The 19,995-nt window shown below is 58.9% G+C and overlaps 1 protein-coding gene across 1 annotated transcript; it reads right to left on the reverse strand.

The window, feature by feature from the left end:
• Positions 1–5,629: 5,629 nt before the first annotated feature.
• Positions 5,630–18,201, reverse strand: TPGS1 (tubulin polyglutamylase complex subunit 1). The gene is made up of 2 exons (XM_033199907.1): positions 17,661–18,201; positions 5,630–6,367 (listed from the first exon to the last, which is right to left on the reverse strand). The coding sequence occupies exons 1-2, from the start codon at positions 18,032–18,034 to the stop codon at positions 5,833–5,835; spliced, it is 909 nt and encodes a 302-aa protein (XP_033055798.1). The 5' UTR covers positions 18,035–18,201; the 3' UTR covers positions 5,630–5,832.
• Positions 18,202–19,995: the final 1,794 nt, after the last annotated feature.

Consider the following 19,995-nt stretch of genomic DNA (forward strand, 5'->3'; position numbering starts at 1 on the left):
TCTCAATCTCCTGACCTTGTGATCCGCCTGCCTCGGCCTCCCAAAGTGCTGGGATTATAGGCGTGAGCCACCGCGCCCGGCCAGTTTGTGTATTTTTACTAGAGATGTTAGCCAGGATGGTCTTGATCTCCTGACCTCATAATCTGCCAACCTCGGCCTCCCAAAGTGCTGGGATTACAGGCGTGAGCCACCGCGCCTGGCCTTATTTATTTTTGAGGCAGAGCTTTGCTCTGTTGCCCGGGCTGGAGTGCAGTGGTGTGATCTTGGCTCACCACAACCTCCGCCTCCCGGGTTCAAGCAATTCTCCTGCCTCAGCCTCCTGAGTAGCTGGGATTACAGGCACCCACCACCACACCCGGCTAATTTTTGCATTTTTAGTAGAGACAGGGTTTCACCACGTTGGCCAGGCTGGTCTCAAACTTCTGACCTCAGGTGATCCTCCCACCTCAGCCTCCAAAAGTGCTGGGAGTACAGGCGTGAGCCACTGCGCTGGGCCCGAGTTTCAGTTTTTTAATCCGAAAGTGGGTTAGATACCGTGGTTGTGTAAAGCTCTTCCTGTGGAGCCCAAGATGTCACCGAGACACTTACAGGATGGCGTCTTGCTGCTCTCATGCCTTGTTGGGAAGACAGACATGACTTCAGAAGGCAGAGGGCTGCGTGTGGGGGGATATGGTCCTCAGGAGAGAGGGACATGGAGCCAGGACGCGCGCGCACGCACACACACACACACACACACACACACAATGTTTCTTAAGCAGCCAGGTGTGATGGTGCACATCTGTGGTCCCAGCTACTTGGGAGGCTGAGGCAGGAGGATTGCCTGAGCCCAGGAGTTAGGGGCTGCAGTGAGCTATGATTTTGCCACTGCACTCCAGCCCGAGCAACAGAGCGAGACCCTGTCTGAAAAATAAATAAATAAATAAAGGAAAAACGCAAAAGGCTGTGGGGCCCGTGTGCTTCCAGATGCATCAGAACCGGCTTCCAGGTCAGCTTTCGCTGTGCAGTCCAGGGCCAGTTCCTCACTGTGGAAGAGCGAATAAGGCCCCCAAGATGTCCACATCCTGATCCCCAGAAGCTCACAAGGGACTCTGCAGGTGTGATAAGTACCCCGAGACGGCAAAGCATCCGGGGTGATCGGGGGCCGTGTCCTCACAGGGTCCTTTTAAGAGGGCGGTGGGGGGTGGGGGCTGAGAGTCAGAGACGGGAAGAGCTTGTGTTCCTGGAGGTGAAGGGGGAGGAAGGGCCTGGAGCTGAGGGATGCGGGCGCCTCTAGACACTGGGAAAGGAGGAAACAGGTTCTCCCTGGAGCCCCCAGGAGGCACCAGCCCTGCCCATGCCTTGATCTTAGAAGTTCTGCCTTCCAGAGCTGTGAGATGATAACGTTCATTATAGGTTACTAAATTTGTTACCGCAGTAACAGGGATTAACACACCCACCTCAACGACTTCCAGCTTCTTCCTCTGGAAAATTGCTTCCTTCTTTCCCTCCCTCCCTCCCTCCTTTCTCTCCCCTCCCCTCCCCCTCTTGTTCCCTTCCTTCCCTCCCCTCTCCCCTCCCCCTCTCCTCCCCCCTCCTCCTTTCCCCTCCCTTCCCCTCCCCTCCGCTCCCCTCTCCTGCCCCCTCCTCCTTTCCCCTCCCTTCCCCTCCCCTCCGCTCCCCTCTCCTGCCCCCTCCTCCTTTCCCCTCCCTTCCCCTCCCCTCCGCTCCCCTCTCCTCCGCTCCCCTCCTGTCCCCTTCCATTCCCTTCCCCTTCCCTTGCCATCCTTCCGTCTCTCCTTCTCTTCCTTCCCTTCCATGTGCAAATCTAGGTTCTGGGGATTCAGCAGTGAACAAAAGAAGCAAACTTCTTGCCCTTGGGTTCATAGGGAAAGAGGCCACCAACCAGCAGATAAAGACATAAATAAGCAGTTTCTAAAGAATACCAGGGCCTAGAGAGCCACTGGGATGGGGTAGGAGGGCATCTCGGACTCAGGAGGCGACATTTGAGCAGAGACCAGGTGGAGTGGGGAAGCAGCAGGCAGGGCTGCGGGAACGGTGCTGCAGGGAGCGGGAACAGCATGTCCAGCGCCCTGAGGTGGGGACAGCGTGACTGGCTAGAGGCCCAGGGTCTGGGTGGTGAGTGGGGGACAGAGGTGAGGAGAAGCTGGGGAGCCTCCTGCTCAGCTGTCCTGAGTGCCGACTTTATTCCCAGACATGGCAGCAGTGACGGCCAGAGAGTCCGGCCCATCCACCCAACCCAGCCGCCCAGCACTGCGCTCCCAGAAGCAGCTCCCGGGCTGCATCTGACTGGCCAGCTGGGTTTCTCTGAACCCATCGCTGAGGCCAGGGGAGGGAATGGTCTGACTGGCTAATGGGGGATGGGGGTCTGGGTGGGCGAGAGTGTTGGCTGGACCAGCCGGGAGCGGTGAACGGAGGGCAGGCAGGGTGCTCAGGATGCTGTCCACAGGTGCGGCGAGGGCCACTGTGGAGCCCGGGAAGGGTCTTGCCGTGGCCTCAGTGCTCAGATGGATCGGGTGAGGCGTCCACAGAGACCAGAATCTCTGAAGGAGCTCAGGGTCCAGGGAGCTGGCCAGAAGCTCCACCTTGGATGTGTCAGGCCTGGGATGTCCTCAAAGAGATGCCCAAGGGGCGGCTTTTGGGCTGGGGCAGATCAGCGCTGGGGACCCAGATGCGAATTTGAGAATCCTTGGCCACCAGGCCGGAACTGAAGCCTGGTGAGCCGGGGGGGAGGACCCTCGGGAGGAGGGGAGGCCATGGACGGAGCCACCAGAAGAGCTGGAGAGAGAGAGGAAGCCTCCAAGGGGGCTGCGGGGTGGGGCAGGAGCCTGTGGGTGCTGCCAGAGGGGGTTGCTGCGCTCTACGCTGCTGACAGGCCAGGGAGGACGGCTCAGCTTCCCGTCTGCGCTGGCGAGGGTCACGCCAGGATCAGGAAAGACCCGGCCCGCGGGCCCTGAGGGCAGGCGCAACAGGCGGCACAGGGCCAGGGATCAGGGAGGACCGGGGGAGCTGGGAAGGGCAGGGGAGGTGGGCTTTGGTTAGCCTTGGCCTGAAGGGACCGGGGTGGAGTGTGAGCTGCACCCTGGGGCCAGCTTTGGTGTCCTCTAATTGATTACTCCTGGAGGCCTCCGTGTCCTGCATCCCTGTCCCGGTATCCAGGATTTAAGCCGACCTCAGCCTGCCTGGCTGTGGGCTTCGGAGGACAGGAGCCTCTCCTGTGTTTTGTGTCCTGCTGCTCAGCCCCCAGCCCATGCTCACCCAAAATGCTCAGGCGTATGACCTGTAAGGGGCTCTTGTCACAGCCTAACAGCAGCTATGGATGGAGTGGGCACCTTTCATTAATATCTGTTGCCCATTGCTGCATAACATGTCACCCCGAGTTTAGTAGCCCTACAACCACAACTGTCATTTATTCGGCTCCTGAGTCTGCACAGCAGGAGCCTGTCAGCGCAGGCACCACAGCTGGTGCCCCGTCCAGAGGGTGAGCATCCTGCTGTGACCCAGCCTTGTAAGGAGCTCCAGTCCCAGAGGGGATGCGGGTTCCACCTCTCCATCTGCCTCTGGAGCGGGGAGTGGAAACATTACTGTGGGCTGGGCGCGGTGGCTCACGCCTGTAACCCCAGCACTTTGGGAGGCTGACGCAGGCGGATCACCCAAGGTTGGGAGCTTGAGACCAGCCTGGCTAACATGGTGAAACCCCATCTCTACTCAAAATACAAAGGTTAGCGGGTGTGATGGCAGGCGCCTGTAATCCCAGCTACTCGGGAGGCTTGAATCCGGGAGGCAGAGGTTGCAGTGAGCTGAGATCGTGCCACTGCACTCCAGCCTGGGCGGCAGAGCAAGACTCTCTCAAAAACAAACAAGCAAACAAACAAACAAAACCCCACAAAACCCTAGAGAAGTGGGTTCTCGGGAGCTTCCAAGAGCTGAACACGTGGAGATGCCTGGAAGCTCCGAGATGGCGCCGTACGCATACCTCCCTGTGTGTCCCTTCCTCTGTTATCTTTTGCCACATCCTTTATAGTAAACCACGAAACACAAGTGTTTCCGAATTCCGTGAGCTGCTCCAGCAAATCAAATCCAAAGGGGTGGTGGGAACCTGATTGAACCCGGTCAGCCAGAAGTCCTAGAAGCCCAGATGGGCAACGGGTGTCTGAGGAGGGAGCAGGCTTGGGGACTGAGCCCTCGACCTGTGGGATCTGACGCTATCTTTGGGTAGAAGGTGTTGGAGATGAATCAAGAGGACACCCAGCTGGCGTCCGTCACTCCCACGTGCGGTCACGTCTTTCCTGTGTGGACGACTGTGACGTGGTGGTGAGAGCAGGGGAGAAACACAGCTTGAGTGTTCCCTACGTCCGGTGGGACCCCCTCCCATTTAACAGGAGAGACTGAGGCCAAGGGAGCGAAGTCACCTGCCAGCAACCGTTCCGATTCCAGATTCACTTTTTTTTTTTTTTTTTTTGAGACAGAGTCTTGCTCTATCGCCCAGGCTGGAGTGCAGTGGCGGGATCTCCGCTCACTGCAAGCTCCGCCTCCCGGGTTCACGTCATTCTCCTGCCTCAGCCTCCTGAGTAGCTGGGACTACAGGCGCCGCCACCTCGCCTGGCTAATTGTTTTCTTTCTTTTTTTTTTTTTTTTAGTAGAGACGGGGTTTCACCGTGTTAGCCAAGATGGTCTCAATCTCCTGACCTCGTGATCCTCCCACCTCGGCCTCCCAAAGTGCCGGGACTAAAGGCGTGAGCCACTGTGCCTGGCCGGTTTTTCTTTTTTTAAGACAGGGTCTCATTCTGTTGCCCAGGTTGGACTGCAGCGGTTCAATCTTGGCTCACTGCAACTTCTGCCTCCTGGGTTCAAGTTATTCTCCTGCCTCAGCCTCCTGAGCAGCTGGGATTACAGGCGCCCACCACCACAGCCAGCCTTTTTTTTTTTTTTTTTTGTATTTTTAGTAGAGACGGGGTTTCACCATGTTGGCCAGGCTGGTCTCGAACTCCTGACCTCAAGTGATCCGCCGCCTTAGCCTCATAAAGTGCTGGGGTTACAGGCGTGAGCCACTGCGCCTGGCTGGATTCACTTTTTCAGTCTGAGAAGTGATTCTGGTTGTTGGTGGGGGTGGGGCACTGGGGGGCACCGGTGTCTAGTGGGAGGCCCTGTGCGTTCTGGAGCAGACCTGGGCGCAGATCCCAGCTGAGCCCTTGCTGAGGGTGGGCCTGGGAATCAATTCCATGAGGCATGTCAGTTGCTGGGAAGTGTTGGGGCTGTTACCTCACCAATGTCGCTACCATCTGCCCAGCTGGCCTCTTCGTTTGACATCTGGGGAGACTGAGGCCCAGGGAGGATACCTGGGGCAGGCGGGGCTGGAGGGCCTGGGCCCTGCGTTCCAGAAGAGCCACCTGCCCTCCGGCCTCAGGCTCCGCAGGGCCCCGTAGGGCATCTCCCCCCGCTGCTCCCACCAGGCCGGGTCCAGGGGTCCCGGCGTTTCCGGCCTCGAATCCAGCCTCCAGCCGCCGCGGTTCCGGAGCCGTGGGGGGCCCGCTGGGGAAAAGCGTCTTCTGCGGGCACCAGGGCTGGGAAGTGGGCACCGGGGCTGGGAGATGGGCACCGGGGCTGGCAGGTGGGCGCGCACACACCAGCGTCAGCCTCGCAAAGGATTTTATTAGCGCAGGGCAGGGGCTCCCGCAGGGGTGGAGGGGCGGCCGCGAAGGTGTTTGGGGAGGGGGCGTCCGCTTCCTGGGAGCCCCGGCCTCCTCCGCAGGGTTGGGCGCCTGGTTGCAGGCCCTCCGCCCTGCACGCGGAGACCCCCCAGTGCAGATCCCGGATCCGCGCGGCGCACGCGGCTCAGCCCACCGGCTTGACCTTGGCGATGAAGAGCGCGGCGGCCCTCTCCAGGAACTCCTCGCGGGTCATGGGCGCGCTGGGCCGCCGACCCCCGACGGCGCGGTCCAGCGCCAGCGCCAGGCTGTCGGGCCCCAGGCGCGAGCCGGCCTCCAGGAAGCGCGCGGGCGCGGCGGCGTCGCTGGCCTGCAGCGCGCCCTCCAGGGTGTCCAGCACGGCCTGGCCCACGCGGCGGTCGGCCACGGCGGCGACCGGGTCCTCCAGCAGCTGGAAGAGCGCGCCGGCGCGCGCCACGAACTCCAGCAGCACGAAGCAGGTGAGCGTGCCCGCGCGGAAGACGCTCAGCGGCACCGCCTCGTGGTCACGGCACTGCACCTTGCGCAGCAGCGGCGCCACCACCTCCTCCGGGGCCTGGCCGTCCCGGCAGATGCGCCTGAGCAGCTCGCTGTAGGTGCGTCCGTCCAGCCCTGGCCTCTTCCTGCGCCCGCCGGCGCTCAGGCACTCGTAGGCCACGCTCACGTTGTTGTTGAAGGCGGCCCTGCGGGGACGGGGACGTGGACGTTGGGGGTCTGGCAGAGCCCTCGTGCCCATCCAGACCCAGCCTCCCCTCCCAGCCAGGCCCATGCCCCAGCCTCCCCAAACCCCTAGCCAGCCCCAGACTCCCCTCCTCCTTACCCTCTGTCCCTGCAGCTCTCCTCTTGAGCCCCGGCCTCCCTCCTCCCAGCCCCTTCCCAACTTGGGCCTCTCCTCCCTTCGGCATCCCTAGCCCAGGCCTCCCTCCTCCCAGCCCCCACCCAGCCTGGCCTCCCTCCTCCCAGCCCCCACCCAGCCTGGCCTCCCTCCTCCCAGCACACCTCCCCGCCCCGCCCCGCCGAGGGCTCCCTCCTCCCAGCCCCCACCCAGCCCGGGCCTCCCCTCCCCACCAGCACCCCCAGCCTGGGCCTCCTCCCTCCTCCCACCACCTACCCAGCCTGGCCTCCCTCCTCCCAGCACCCCCAGCCCAGGGCTCCCTCCTCCAGCCCCTACCCAGCTTGGCCTCCCTCCTCCCAGCCTCCTCCCAGCCTCCACCCAGCTCAGGCCTCTCCTCCCCACAGCTCCCATCCAGCCTTGGCTTCCCAGCTCCAACCACGGACCGGCCTCAGGACCTCTGCAAGGGCAGTGACACTGCCTTCCCCCAGCTCTCCCTCACCTCCTCCCTGGTCTCCTCCAGGTCTCCCCTCAAACGTCACCTCCCCTGACCCTAACTCTGTTCTTCCTGTTTTCTTCCTCATGGTCATGCTGTGTCACTCCCTGCCCCACATCCCTGTGAGCTTCACATCTCCCACCAGAGCATGAGCACCTGCCCTCCAGGGCGGGAAGTTTGTCTTGGTTACAGCCCTGGTGCCTGGAACACTGCCCTGCACACAGTAGGCGCTCAGTAAATGTCTGTTCAATCAACCAAAAGGTGTCTGTCTGGGGCATGTGGCCCCTGTGAGGAAGGAATTAATGAAGTCAACTCTAACCTAATAGTAGTAGTAATAGAAATTTTAGCCGGGCGCAGTGGCTCACGCCTGTAATCCCAGCACTTTGGGAGGCCGAGGTGGGCGGATCACGAGGTCAGGAGATCGAGACCATCCTGGCTAACACGGTGAAACCCCATCTCTACCAAAAATACAAAAAATTAGCTGGGCGTGGTGGTGGGCGCCTGTAGTCCCAGCTCCTCGGAGGCTGAGGCAGGAGAATGGCGTGAACCCGGGAGGCGGAGCTTGCAGTGAGCCGAGATGGTGCCACTGTACTCCAGCCTGGGCGACAAAGCAAGACTCCGTCTCAAAAAAAAAAAAAAAGAAATTTTAAAATCCTCTTAAACTAGCTGCAAAGTGTGACCGCCCCTTACACTCAAGTTAAAAGAGAATATTAACAGTCTGTTTTCTCTCTGTAGTCAGTGGACCTTATCTATACTCTCCAACTCCACATTCCTCAAAGTTTATTACAGGCCCAGCGAGTTCCTGCTTACCTCCCTAGCACGGCTGCAGGGTCACAAGACTGATAAGTTTAGGTTGTAAGACATGTTTTTCTCAAGATGTAAGAAATGTTAGCCAGGCGTGATGGCTCACGCCTGTAATCCAGCACTTTGGGGGGCCGAGGTGGGCGGATCACGAGGTCAAGTGATTGAGACCATCCTGGCCAACATGGTGAAACCCTCTCTCTACTAAAAATATAAAAATTAGCTGGGCGTGGTGGTGCATGTCTGTAGTCCCAGCTACTCGGGAGTCTGAGGCAGGAGAATCGCTTGAACCCGGGAGGCAGAGGCTGCAGTGAGCCAGGATCGTGCCCCTGCACTGTAGCCTGGTGACAGAGCGAGACTCCATCTCAAAAAAAAAAAAAAAAAAAAAGAAATGCTGTAGTACTTGATGACCTGCTTTCGTTTCTCGCTTCTGTGACTTGCTTCCCACCTCACGTAGTTCCTGCCTTAAGCTGTTTTAAAAGTAGGAAAAGCCCCTTTGTTCGGGGCTCAGACTTTCTGGACGTCTGTCCGGCTGAGCCGGTGATCAGCTTCGTAAACTCTCCTGAACCTTCTTTGGTCTCTCCAGTCTTCGTCCAGCAACACCAGGACCCTCTGGTCTCCCTCCCTGCAGCAGCAGCGCCTGCTTACACTTGACCAAATACTGTGCTCAACATTTAACACAGCTAGCATTTTTCTTCTTTCCTTTTTTTTTTTTTTTGAGGCGGAGTCTCACTCTGTCATCAGGCTGGAGTGCAATGGCACGATCTCGGCTCACTGCAACCTCCACCTTCCGGGTTCAAGCGATTCTCCTGCCTCAGCCTCCTGAGTAGCTGTGATTACAGGCGCCCGCCACCACGCCCGGCTAATTTTTGTATTTTTAGTAGAGATGGGGTTTCACCATGTTGGCCGGGATGGTCCGGATCTCTTGACCTTGTGATCTGCCCGCCTCAGCCTCCCAAGGTGCGGGGATTCCAGGCGTGAGCCACCGCGCCCGGCCTGTGCTGAACATTTAACACAGCTGACATTTCATTTTTCCACTTTTTTTTTTTTTTTTTTGAGACAGGGTCTCACTGTGTTGTCCAGGCTGGAGTGCAGTGATGCAATCAGGGTTCACAGCAGCCTCCACCTCCTGGGCTCAAGCGATCCTCCTGCCTCAGCCTCCCAAACTGCTGGGATTACAAGTGAGAGCTGCTACACGGAGTCAACGGGTAGATATCTCGCTCCCCACAATCTCACAGGCAAGGCCCCACAGTCAGCCTGAGGGTCAAATCCGACCCGCTGCCTGCTTTTGTAAATAAACCTTTATCGGGCCGGGCGCGGTGGCTCACGCCTGTAATCCCAGCACTTTGGAAGGCTGAGGCGGGCGGATCACCTGAGGTCGGGAGTTCAAGACCAGCCTGACCAACATGGAGAAACCCCGTCTCTACTAAAAATACAAAATTAGGCCGGGCGCGGTGGCTCAAGCCTGTAATCCCAGCACTTTGGGAGGCCGAGGCGGGTGGATCACGAGGTCAGGAGATCGAGACCCTCCTGGCTAACACGGTGAAACCCCGTCTCTACTAAAAATACAAAAAAAAAAACTAGCCGGGCGAGGTGGCGGGCGCCTGTAGTCCCAGCTACTCGGAGGCTGAGGCGGGAGAATGGCGGAAACCCAGGAGGCGGAGCTTGCAGTGAGCCGAGATCGCGCCACTGCACTCCAGCCTGGGCGACACAGCGAAACTCCGTCTCAAAAAAAAAAAAAAAAAAAAAAAAAAAACAAAATTAGCCAGGCGTAGTGATGCATGCCTGTAATCCCAGCTACTCGGGAGGCTGAGGCAGGAGAATTGCTTGAACCTGGGAGGTGGAGGTTGCAGTGAGCCGAGATCGCACCATTGCACTCCAGCCTGGGCAAAAAGAGCAAAACTCCATCTCAAAAAAAACAAGAAATAAATAAATAAATAATAAACCTTTATCGAAACGTAACCACGTCAGTCCACTGACGTGTGGCCTGTGGCAGCTTCAGACCGGAACCATAGAGCTGAATGTCAGGATGGAGTCTGCCATGCAAAGCTGAATCACTATCTGACCCCTTATGGAAGAAGGCTGTCAGCCCTGCGGCCGCCTCTGGGGTGGGTTTGATTCCTTGCCTCAGGGAGGAACCCGAGGACTTACTGCAGGCCACTTGTGTGCCGCTAGTGTGACTCGGACGCTCCTGTGGAGGGCACCAGGGAATGGCCAGGGAGCACTGTGGCCAGCGTAGGGGCCACTGCAGGACCCTGGGTGGGCTGCGAACCCCTGGGCCTCACTCCCCCATCAGTCCCAGGCAGGCCTTATGCTAGTGGCCTGTTACTTCCTCTGGGACATATAGGGAAACTGAGGCTCAGGGCAGCCCCATGGTCTGGCCAAGGGTCCCAGAGAGGAAGTGGCCAACCTCAGGACTTATGCTTGTTCCTTCTGGGAGCTCAGCTTCATGGTGAGAAGGGCAGGTTTACATCAAGGCTCCAGCCTCCCTCTGGCGTGACCTGGGCACATGGTTTCACCTTTCTGTGGGCCACCTGTGGTAGATGCATGTGAGCCAGCATGCAGTAGGTGTTCAGTAAATGCAGGGTTGGTGTGCAGTAGGTGCTCAGTAATGCAGGGCTGGTGCACAATAGGTGCTCGGTGATGCTGGGCCAGCATGCAATAGGTGCTCAGTAAACGTGGGGTTGGTGTGCAGTGAGTGCTCAGTAATACAGGGCTGGTGTACAGTAGGTGCTCAGTGAATGCAGGGCCGGTACACAGTAGGTGCTCAGTAATGCTGGGGTGGTGTGCAGTGAGTGCTTAGTAAATGCTGGGCCAGCATGCAATAGGTGCTCAGTAAATGTGGGGCCGGTATGCAGTAGGTGCTCAGTAATGTAGGGCTAGTGCATAGTAGGTGCTCAGTAATGCTGAGGCGATGTGCAGTGGGTGCTCAGTAAATGCTGGGCCAGCATGCAATAGGTGCTCAGTAAATGTGGGGCCGGTATGCAGTAGGTGCTCAGTAATGCAGGGTTAGTGCACAGTAGGTAGTCAGTAATGCTGGGGTGGTATGTAGTGGGTGCCCAGTAAATGCAGGGCCAGCATGCAATAGGTGCTCAGTAAATCTGGGGCTGGTGTGCAGTAGATATTCAGTAATACAGGATCGGCGTGCAATAGGTGCTCAGTAATGCAGGACTGGTACACAGTAGGTGCTCAGTAATGCAGGGCCAGTACACAGTAGGTGCTCAGTAATGCCGGGCCGGCGTGCAATAGGTGCTCAGTAATGCAGGGCTGGTACACAGTAGGTGCTCAGTAATGCAGGGCCAGTACACAGTAGGTGCTCAGTAATGCTGGGCTGGTGTGCAGTAGGTGCTCAGTAATACAGGACCAGCATGCAATAGGTGCTCAGTAATGCAGGGCTGGTATACAGTAGGTGCTCAGTAATGCAGGGCTGGTACACAGTAGGTGCTCAGTAATGCAGGGCTGGTACACAGTAGGTGCTCAGTAATGCAGGGCCGGTACATGGTAGGTGCTCAGTAATGCAGGGCCGGTACTCCATAGGTGCTCAGTAATGCTGGGCCGGTGCATGGTGGGTGCTCAGTAATGCAGGGCCAGTACGCAGTAGGTGTTCAGTAATGCTAGGCTGGCGTGCAATAGGTGCTCAATAATGCTGGGCCGGTATACGGTAGGTGCTCAGTAATGCTGGGCTGGCGTGCAATAGGTGCTCAGTAATACTGGGCTGGTACACGGTAGGTGCTCAGTAATACAGGGCCGGTACACGGTAGGTGCTCAGTAATGCTGGGCTGGTGCATGGTGGGTGCTCAGGAATGTAGGGCCAGTACACAGTAGGTGCTCAGTAATGCTGGGCTGGTGTGAAATAGGTGCTCAGTAATACAGGGCTGCTCCACGATAGGTGCTCAGTAATGCAGGGCCAGTACACCGTAGGTGCTCAGTAATGCTGGGCTGGTGCATGGTGGGTGCTCAGTAATGCAGGGCCAGTACACAGTAGGTGCTCAGTAATGCCAGGCTGGCATGCAATAGGTGCTCAGTAATGCTGGGCCAGTACACAGTGGGTGCTCAGTAATGCAAGGCCGGTACACAGTGGGTGTTCGGGAATGCAGGGCCAGTACACGGTGGGTGCTCGGGAATGCTGGGCTGGTACACGGTGGGTGCTCGGGAATGCTGGGCTGGTACACGGTGGGTGCTCGGGAATGCTGGGCTGGTACACGGTGGGTGCTCAGTAATGCAAGGCCGGTACACAGTGGGTGCCCAGGAATGCTGGGCTGGTACACGGTGGGTGCTCAGTAATGCTGGGCCGGTACTCGGTGAGTGCTCCGGAATGCTGGGCCGGTACACGGTGGGTGCTCAGTAACGCCGGGCTGGCGTGCAATAGGTGCTCAGTAATGCAGGGCCAGTACACGGTGGGTGCTCGGGAATGCTGGGCCGGTACACGGTGGGTGCTCAGTAATGCAAGGCCTGTACACAGTGGGTGCCCAGGAATGCTGGGCCGGTACACGGTGGGTGCTCAGGAATGCTGGGCCGGTACACGGTGGGTGCTCAGTAATGCTGGGCCGGTACACGGTGAGTGCTCCGGAATGCTGGACCGGTACACGGTGGGTGCTCAGTAATGCCGGGCTGGCGTGCAATAGGTGCTCAGTAATGCTGGGCCGGTACACGGTGGGTGCTCGGGACTGCAGTGCTGGTACACAGTGGGTGCTCATTAATGCTAGGCTGGTGGATGGTGCGTGCTTGGTGAACACGAGCCTCCCTGGTCATCACTGCTGCTCAGTTCAGGGCTTAGGGATGGATGTGCCATGCCAGCGAGCTCGAGGGTCAAAGCCCTGCTATGGAGGAGGAAACTGAGGCCCAGAGTCTGGAGGGCAGCGACCTGCAATTCAACTCTAGGCGCCTCTGGCTATAGGCTCCTTTTCCCTCCCAAGTAGTAAAGGCCCCACTTGTTGGCCCTTAGAATCTGCTGAGTGCTTTTACCATCCATGAGGTCATCCCCAAAATGCAGCACAGCGGCCCGCGCTCCCATCACGCCTGACTGCACCACCGCGAGCCCGGCTGACACCTCCGCATGACACATCTCATCAGGACCCGCTGTGAGGTCGGGCAGGCTGCCGCCGCCTCCCAATCACACTCCAAACCTAGCGTCCTAAAAACAACAAGCATGTACTATTGTTACAGTGTCTCGGCGGTGGCCTTGCTGCGAGGCTCTGGCTTGGCGTCTCTCATGAGGTGGCCGTGGCCACAGTCCCCCCGGGCTGGACGCGAGGCGGCCCCCGCGCGGCTCTTGGCCGCAGCTGCAGGTGCTCCCTGGGAGCTGCGCGAGCGACCCCACTGCATGGCGGCTGCCCGGCCGAGCCAGCCACCCACCCAGGAGGGAGGGGGACACCACGATGTCCTTCGTGACCCGCCTCGGAAGGCCACACTCCGTCCGTTGCTTCAGCAGTCCCGTTCCGGCTGTGCAGGGGGAGGGGGCGGCACCAGGGCGTGAAACCTGGGAGCTGAGGCTCGCAGGGGCATCTCGAAGGGTTGCGAAGGTAGCGCTGCTCCGCGGATCCCTCTGCCACTTCTCCACCCCACCGAGGGTGAGCCTCTGGGACTGAAATGCGCAAGGGGCGTGTCCCACTTTCAGCGGGAATTTCAAGAGCCATCATGCTACTTCCCAGTCCACTTCTCTGTTGTCATGATTGCAGGTACATGTCAAGATCAGACAAGCCCTTGGTCGGGGGGTGCAGTGGCTCATGCTTGTGAGCCCAGCACTTTGGGAGGCCGAGGCGGGAGGACTGCTTGAGCCCAGGAGTTCGAAACCAGCCTGGGCAACATAGTGAGATCCCGTCTCTACACAAATTTAAAAATCAGCCAGGTGTGCGTCTGTCCCGGGTACGTGGGAGGCTGAGGTGGGAGGATCCCTTGAGCCCACGAGGTCGAGGCTGCAGTGAGCTGGGATTACACCAATGCACTGCAGCCTGGGTGACAGAGCAAGACCCCAGCTCATAAAACTGGGCCAGGCGCGGTGGCTCATGCCTGTAATCCCAGCACTTTCGGAGGCCAAGGTAGGTGGATCACTTGAGGTCAGGAGTTCAAGACCAGCCTGGCCAACATGGTGAAACCCCGTCTCTACTAAAAATACAAAAAAATTAGCCGGCATGGTGGCGGGCGCCTGCAATCCCAGCTACTCAGGAGGCTGAGGCAGGAGAATCGCTTGAACCCGGGAGGCGAAGGTTGCAGTGAGCCGAGATCACACCATTGCACTCCAGGCTGGGCGACAGAGCCAGACTCCATCTCAAAAAAATAAAAAACAAAAACCCAACCACTGGCCGTCCCCTGCAGAGGAAGCGAGAAGAGTTTTGGTTGTGTTGAAGCCACTGAGGTTTGGGGTTGTTGGTTCCTGTGGTGCCTGCAGCTTCTCCTGACTGACAGGTCTGTGGGCCAGGATTAGCCAGCTCCATCCACCACCACTTCTGCACGAATTCTCTCCTCTCTGGGGGCGGCAGCCCTTGTCCGGCTCCCCAGGCATCCACGCGGCCCCTCGGTGCGCAGGGCTCTGTGCCTGGCCCAGACCTGCCTCGGGTGTTCGTCTGCCCCTCCCAGCTGTGTGCGCTCTGCTTTTCTGCGCCTGACCTTGTGCATCTACGGAGTGGGGGTTCTTATGAGGACAGGAGAACAGGGCTGGAGCCAGGTGCTCAGGACGTGTGGGAGGCCCCACCTGCGCTTATTTCGGGCTGTAATTAGGGCTGCAGCTCTGCCACAGCTGCCTCCAGGAGCAGGAAGACACTCAAAAAGGTAATTACATCCTGGTGAGATCACAGCCATGATGACGGCAAGAGACAGGAAGGTGACAGCTGACTTCAAGGCAGCCGCACACCCGCCCCTCCTGGGCTCCCGGGCGGCTCCCAGCAGAATCACTGGGTGACGGAGGAGGAGGAGGAGGAGGAAGGCAGCAAGCTCTGGGCTGGGAGGAGGCCGGGGCTGGAATGTCAGCTCTGCCTGTGACAGTGGCCTCTGGGCCTTGGTTTCCCTGATTACAAAATGGAGAGTGGGAGCCCAGCCAGGGCTCTGTCTCTGTCGGCTCCTACACAGAGTGGTTTGTAAGGCATGTGAGCATTTGTTAATACAGGAAAGATCCTATTTATGGAAAGTCTCCAGAAAGCCACACAGGAGCCCCTCCGCACTTTCGACTTCTGCTTCCCACTCTTGCCCCCAGCAGACGCCGGGCGGTGACTGGGACATCTGTGGTTGTCACGACTCGGGGAGCTGCTGGCGAGGAGTGGGTGGAGGCCAGGGACGCTGCTCAGGGCCCTGCAGTGCCCAGGACGGGCCCCCAGAGAACCAGTCGGGGGAACCCTGGCCCAGATCCGCCGGGGCTGTTTTCGTGCACGTTTTCCCGGCCGTGACCTGCAGGGGGCAGTGCAGTCCTTGCTGCTACGATGAGCAACGTGGTGGCTCAGGAGGCCTCCGGGGCTGCACTCTGCGGCTTCTGACCCCAGCTCTGCCCGTGGTGGCCGTGTGGCCCTCAGCAAGTCATGTAACGTCTGTGTTTGTGCTCCAGGGGGCCTTGGAGACGACCGGGAAGGTGGCAGGAGGGGGGCGCTGTGGCCCCATCACCAGCCCTGGTGGCCGGAGCTGGCCATTTCTCACAAGAAGGTGGCAGAGAGGACGTGGGGTGACTTCTCCCCCAGTCTACCGTGGTGATGCTCTCAGGAGCCTTTGGGGGCCCACACGCTGGACTGAGGGAGACAAATCTGCCAAGCTCTGGGCTTCTCTTCCTGACCGGCCAGGTGACCTCAGGGGTTCCTGACAGTCCAAGGACGGAGGGGCAGCTCGGGGAGGACGGGAGCAGGCCTGGCTCTGCGAGCGCAGAATCAGATGCTGCCCAGGCCTGCGCACCTGTCTTCCACATTCACCACTGGCTGTGTCTCTGGGGAGCCCAGGCGAGCCCAGGGCCGGGATGCATCTGCACCACCCTTGCCCTGGGTCCCTGCTATGAGAACTCTTCCAGACAACGGCTCCACTCCTGTCCTGGGGTGACTGGTGCCCGCCAAGCTCACGCCCATCCAGAACCTCAGACCGAGAGCTTATTTGGGACAGCAGATGTAGATGGTCAAGGTCATACTGAAGTAGGGTGGGGCCTAGTGGTGACATTATGAGGGAATACAGGACAGAGACACGGAGGAGGCCACGTGACGACAGAGGTAGAGACTGCACCGATGCGGCCACAAGCCAAAGCCTGATGGCTGCCACTGGAAGCTGGGGAGGCAAGGAAAGCTCCTTCCCTGGAGCCTCCAGAGGGAGTGTGGGCCTCCTGACACCTCAATTTCAGACTTCTGCCTTCCAGAACTCTGAGAGAATAAACTTCTGTTGTTTTAAGCCACTAAATTGGAGGTAATTTGTTCCAGCAGCCCTCGGAAATTAATATAAATATCCTCATCTGCAGTGTCTATGGGGTGAGTGGTTTGTGCAGTAATCAACCTGAACAACCATATATGGTGGGCCTGCTGTTGACCCCTTTTCCTCCTTGGGAGATTCTCTTCCAGATGTCCGGGGAGGCCATCTTCCTCCTGCTCCCCCTTCACCTCTGGTCTCGCCTTCCCACCCTTTCTTGTGGGTTCTGTGGGCTGGGTGCCCTCAGAGTGTGGTTCTGAGCTCTTCTCATCTCTCCTGAAGTCTGCAGGACCCCTCCCAGTCCAGTCTCCTGTCCTGGCCCCATGTCTCAGTTGCAGACACTTCTGTCCACCTTCCCGTTTCTAGGCTCCTTCCAGCCTCTAACTTAATCCACAAGTGACTCTGGCAGCTTCTTCAAACCAGGGGCCTTCCATTGCAGTAAACGGCTCCACTGACCCTCTGGGCCTGCCGTTGCCTGCTCCCCTCCCACCTGGCCCCAGCAAATCCTCGGGCGGTGCCTTCAGAGCCACTGGGCCACTGGAGCAAGTCTGCTCCTTGTCCAGGTCCCCAACACCCTGCCACCCTTATCTGAGTATGATCTTGTACACCTGTGCACTGTGACCATGGTGGGAGGGGACCCTTCCCGTCTTTCTTCTCCCCACGAACTTCTCTGGGACTCTGGCGAGGGCTGCCATGGTGGGCGCTTATGCCCTGGTTATAAGGCTGAAAGGGCACCTTTGCTTGGCACCCTTCCTTGCCTGCTCTTCCCACCCCCTTCCTGGGTTCTCTTGGGTGCACTCCCTTATAAAATCACCAGTACACAAAATGCCTACCTCAGGCTCCGCTTCTGGGGACCCCCTCCAACAAAAAAGAAAGCAGCCCATCCATACCCAACGTTAACACATAGTCCTCAACCACCTTCCTGGGCTCAGAACTGGCCCCAGCCAGGGGACACCGCGCATAGGCACCTGCAGCCCCGCATGCTTCCGCCAGACTCCGCTGCCTTCCCGCCTCCCATGTGTCCCACACTCCGGCTCTAAATTTGCACCTGCTGGGCCTGTTCCCTGCAACCCCCCCCCGCCCTGCGCATCGCCAGGCTCTTCCAGGAATCCCCACTTGCCTGCTGGGAGCCTGTCCCCTAAGGTGGGGGCCCTGGGTGACTGGGCTGCTCTCTGTAAATAGCATGATTTTGAAAATCATGAACTGCAAGGTGAAACTCAGCACCTGCAAAAAGGCATCACAGACGCGAAGCCGGCCAGAAGGACTCGCGCCGCATGCAGCGCGCTGCCCAGCGCCGGACCCAAGCCCGGACCGTCCAGCCCACCTTGTCCGGTCCATCCCGCCCAAAAAGGCACCTCAGACTACAACTCCCAGCACGCCCCGGGCCCCGAGCCGGCGCTGCGGGTAAGGAGCCACGCGGGGCATGCTGGGAATTGAAGTCCGCCTCCGCCCCACCCGCCCAAGCCGGTCCGCTGCGCACCTCTGGGAGTGGTGGGCCAGGCGAAGGTGCCACAGTGCGCGGCCCAGGCGCTGCTGCTGCAGCAGGAGCTGGCCCGGGGGCTCCCCGGCGCCGCCATTTACAGGCGAGCGCAGGCCCATGTTCTCGAAGTAGTGGGCCAGGAAGGCGATCGGTTCCTCGGGCCGCGCCTCCAGCACCTTCAGCAGGGCCGCCCGTAGCATCTCCGTCACGCCGACCTGCCGCAGGAAGTCCTCCTCGCTCTCGGCCGCCCCCGCCGCCCGGGATACCGACTGGCGGCCGCTGTCCGTTAAACCAGCCGGTGGTGCTACCGCTGGCCGCCGCTTCTCCACTGCCGCCATCTTCGCTGAGGGCATCGGGACCGGAAGCGCCGCCATATTCCACCGTGCGCTAGAGCCCCCCCAAGGCGGCCATCTTGATTAAGGGCAGAGGGCACCGGGATCCCGCTGGGAGACTTTGGGAAATGACAAGGGCACGCTGCCCGTTTCCCTGTGTCCTTATCGGTATTCTCTTTTCTCTTCCCTGTTTGTGTATGTTGATTGGCTCTCCTGTCTTTGGTCTGGGTCCTTAATTTTGCCAGACTCCAAAATGGCTGCCTCGGAAGTGCTCCGTTTCTGGCACGAAGCCGGATTGCTTGCCATTTAGGTAGTGAGCGAGTCCTCTAGTAGCCCGGTCTCCTAGCAACCAGTCTCCCTGGTTACCAGAGGCCTGACGGAGCATGCGCGGGGATGGACCTGCCTAGGACTGCTGGACCCAGCTCCGCGCCCGGCCCCCAGACCCTTTTCTCATGTTCGTTTTTGAGCCTTGGGGCTGGGGGTCGAGCTCCACCGGGACTTCCGCCTGACCCAGTCTCCGTCTGAGTGCGCAGCTCCCCGCGTGGGAGAAGCCCCCTCCCCAGCTCCGCTGCAGCCGCGCTGAGCCCCTAGTGGCGGCCACCCGGGCGAGCATCCCAGGCTGTTACCCTCCTGACCGCCAGAGGGAGCGTTCTGACACCGCCGCCTCCAGAGCTCTAAACTCTCCCATGGCTCCCCAGTACTCCTAGGCTGTCACCTCCAGCCCTGGCTGACCCCGCTTCCAGCCGCCCTCCCGCCCCTCCCAACCCTCCTCAGCCCCCGGTCACCTCAAAACACAGCCTCCTGCATCAGCTGCCTTTCCGTGTGTTTCCCCAGGCGACCTCTATATATCTTCCCTCACTTCTCCCACTGCTTTCAGGGAGTCCTGGTTAAGCTTCTCGCCAGGGAGACCACTAAGCCCTCGCATTTTCCCACCCCCAGAGAGCTTGCTGGGTGCTGTCCCTGTCCCTCAGGGCCGTTGCCCTGGGCAGGGGGTAATGAGAGCTGTTTGGGGAGGGGGGAGCGTTCCACCATTCTCCGACCACAGGAGTCTCTGGCGGGCAGACCAAATGCCCTTTGTCAAACGTAAAGTAGAGGTTCCTCTTCATACTATACTTTCCTCCCCATCTAATTAGGAATAAATAGTAACTTCTCTTGGAAGCAAAATGTATTCAAAGATCTGTGCTAACATTCTTCACTATCTGCTGGCTGTACTAAATCAATGTATTTTATGTTCTCAGTTGCCACAATGTAGCCTAAATATCTGCCCTGGCATGCTTATCCTGGTCCGAGCGGGCATTAGGTCACAGCCTGTTCCTCTTCCTTATATGAAGGTGTTTTTACCTTTCTCAGCATTCCACAAGTGACTTCTTCCTTCCTTTGTTCTCCTCTGCCTTTGCCTCTTTTACAAAGTTCTTTTTTTTTTTTTTTGAGACGGAGTCTCGCTCTGTCGCCCAGGCTGGAGTGCAGTGGCCGGATCTCAGCTCACTACAAGCTCCGCCTCCCGGGTTTACGCCATTCTCCTGCCTCAGCCTCCCGAGTAGCTGGGACTACAGGCGCCCGCCATCTCGCCCGGCTAGTTTTTTGTATTTTTTAGTAGAGATGGGGTTTCACCGTCTTAGCCAGGGTGGTCTCGATCTCCTGACCTTGTGATCCGCCCGTCTCGGCTTCCCAAAGTGCTGGGATTACAGGCTTGAGCCACCGCGCCCGGCCTCTTTTACAAAGTTCTAAGTCGCTGGCCAATCGGAACAAATATGGAAGGTGAGGTTCTGTTCCAGCCAACAGAAACTGGACACAGAAGTAGGGTGGACGCGTCAGGTTAGAAATGACCCTGTCCCCTTTGTTCGGTGTACTCTCGTGGCAAAACTGCTGGTGAGTGCACCCTTTCTGCAGAAAGTAAAAGAATGGCCTTGCTGAGGAAATTAAATTTATGTTCAAGTGCTATTTCTTTACGGCACTGGGAACAAGCATTCCTGACACTTTATTCTCCAGCCCTGGACTGTGGG

This window comes from Trachypithecus francoisi, unplaced genomic scaffold (genome assembly GCF_009764315.1).
Source record: "Trachypithecus francoisi isolate TF-2019V2 unplaced genomic scaffold, Tfra_2.0 Lachesis_group5, whole genome shotgun sequence".
NCBI lineage: Eukaryota > Metazoa > Chordata > Mammalia > Primates > Cercopithecidae > Trachypithecus > Trachypithecus francoisi.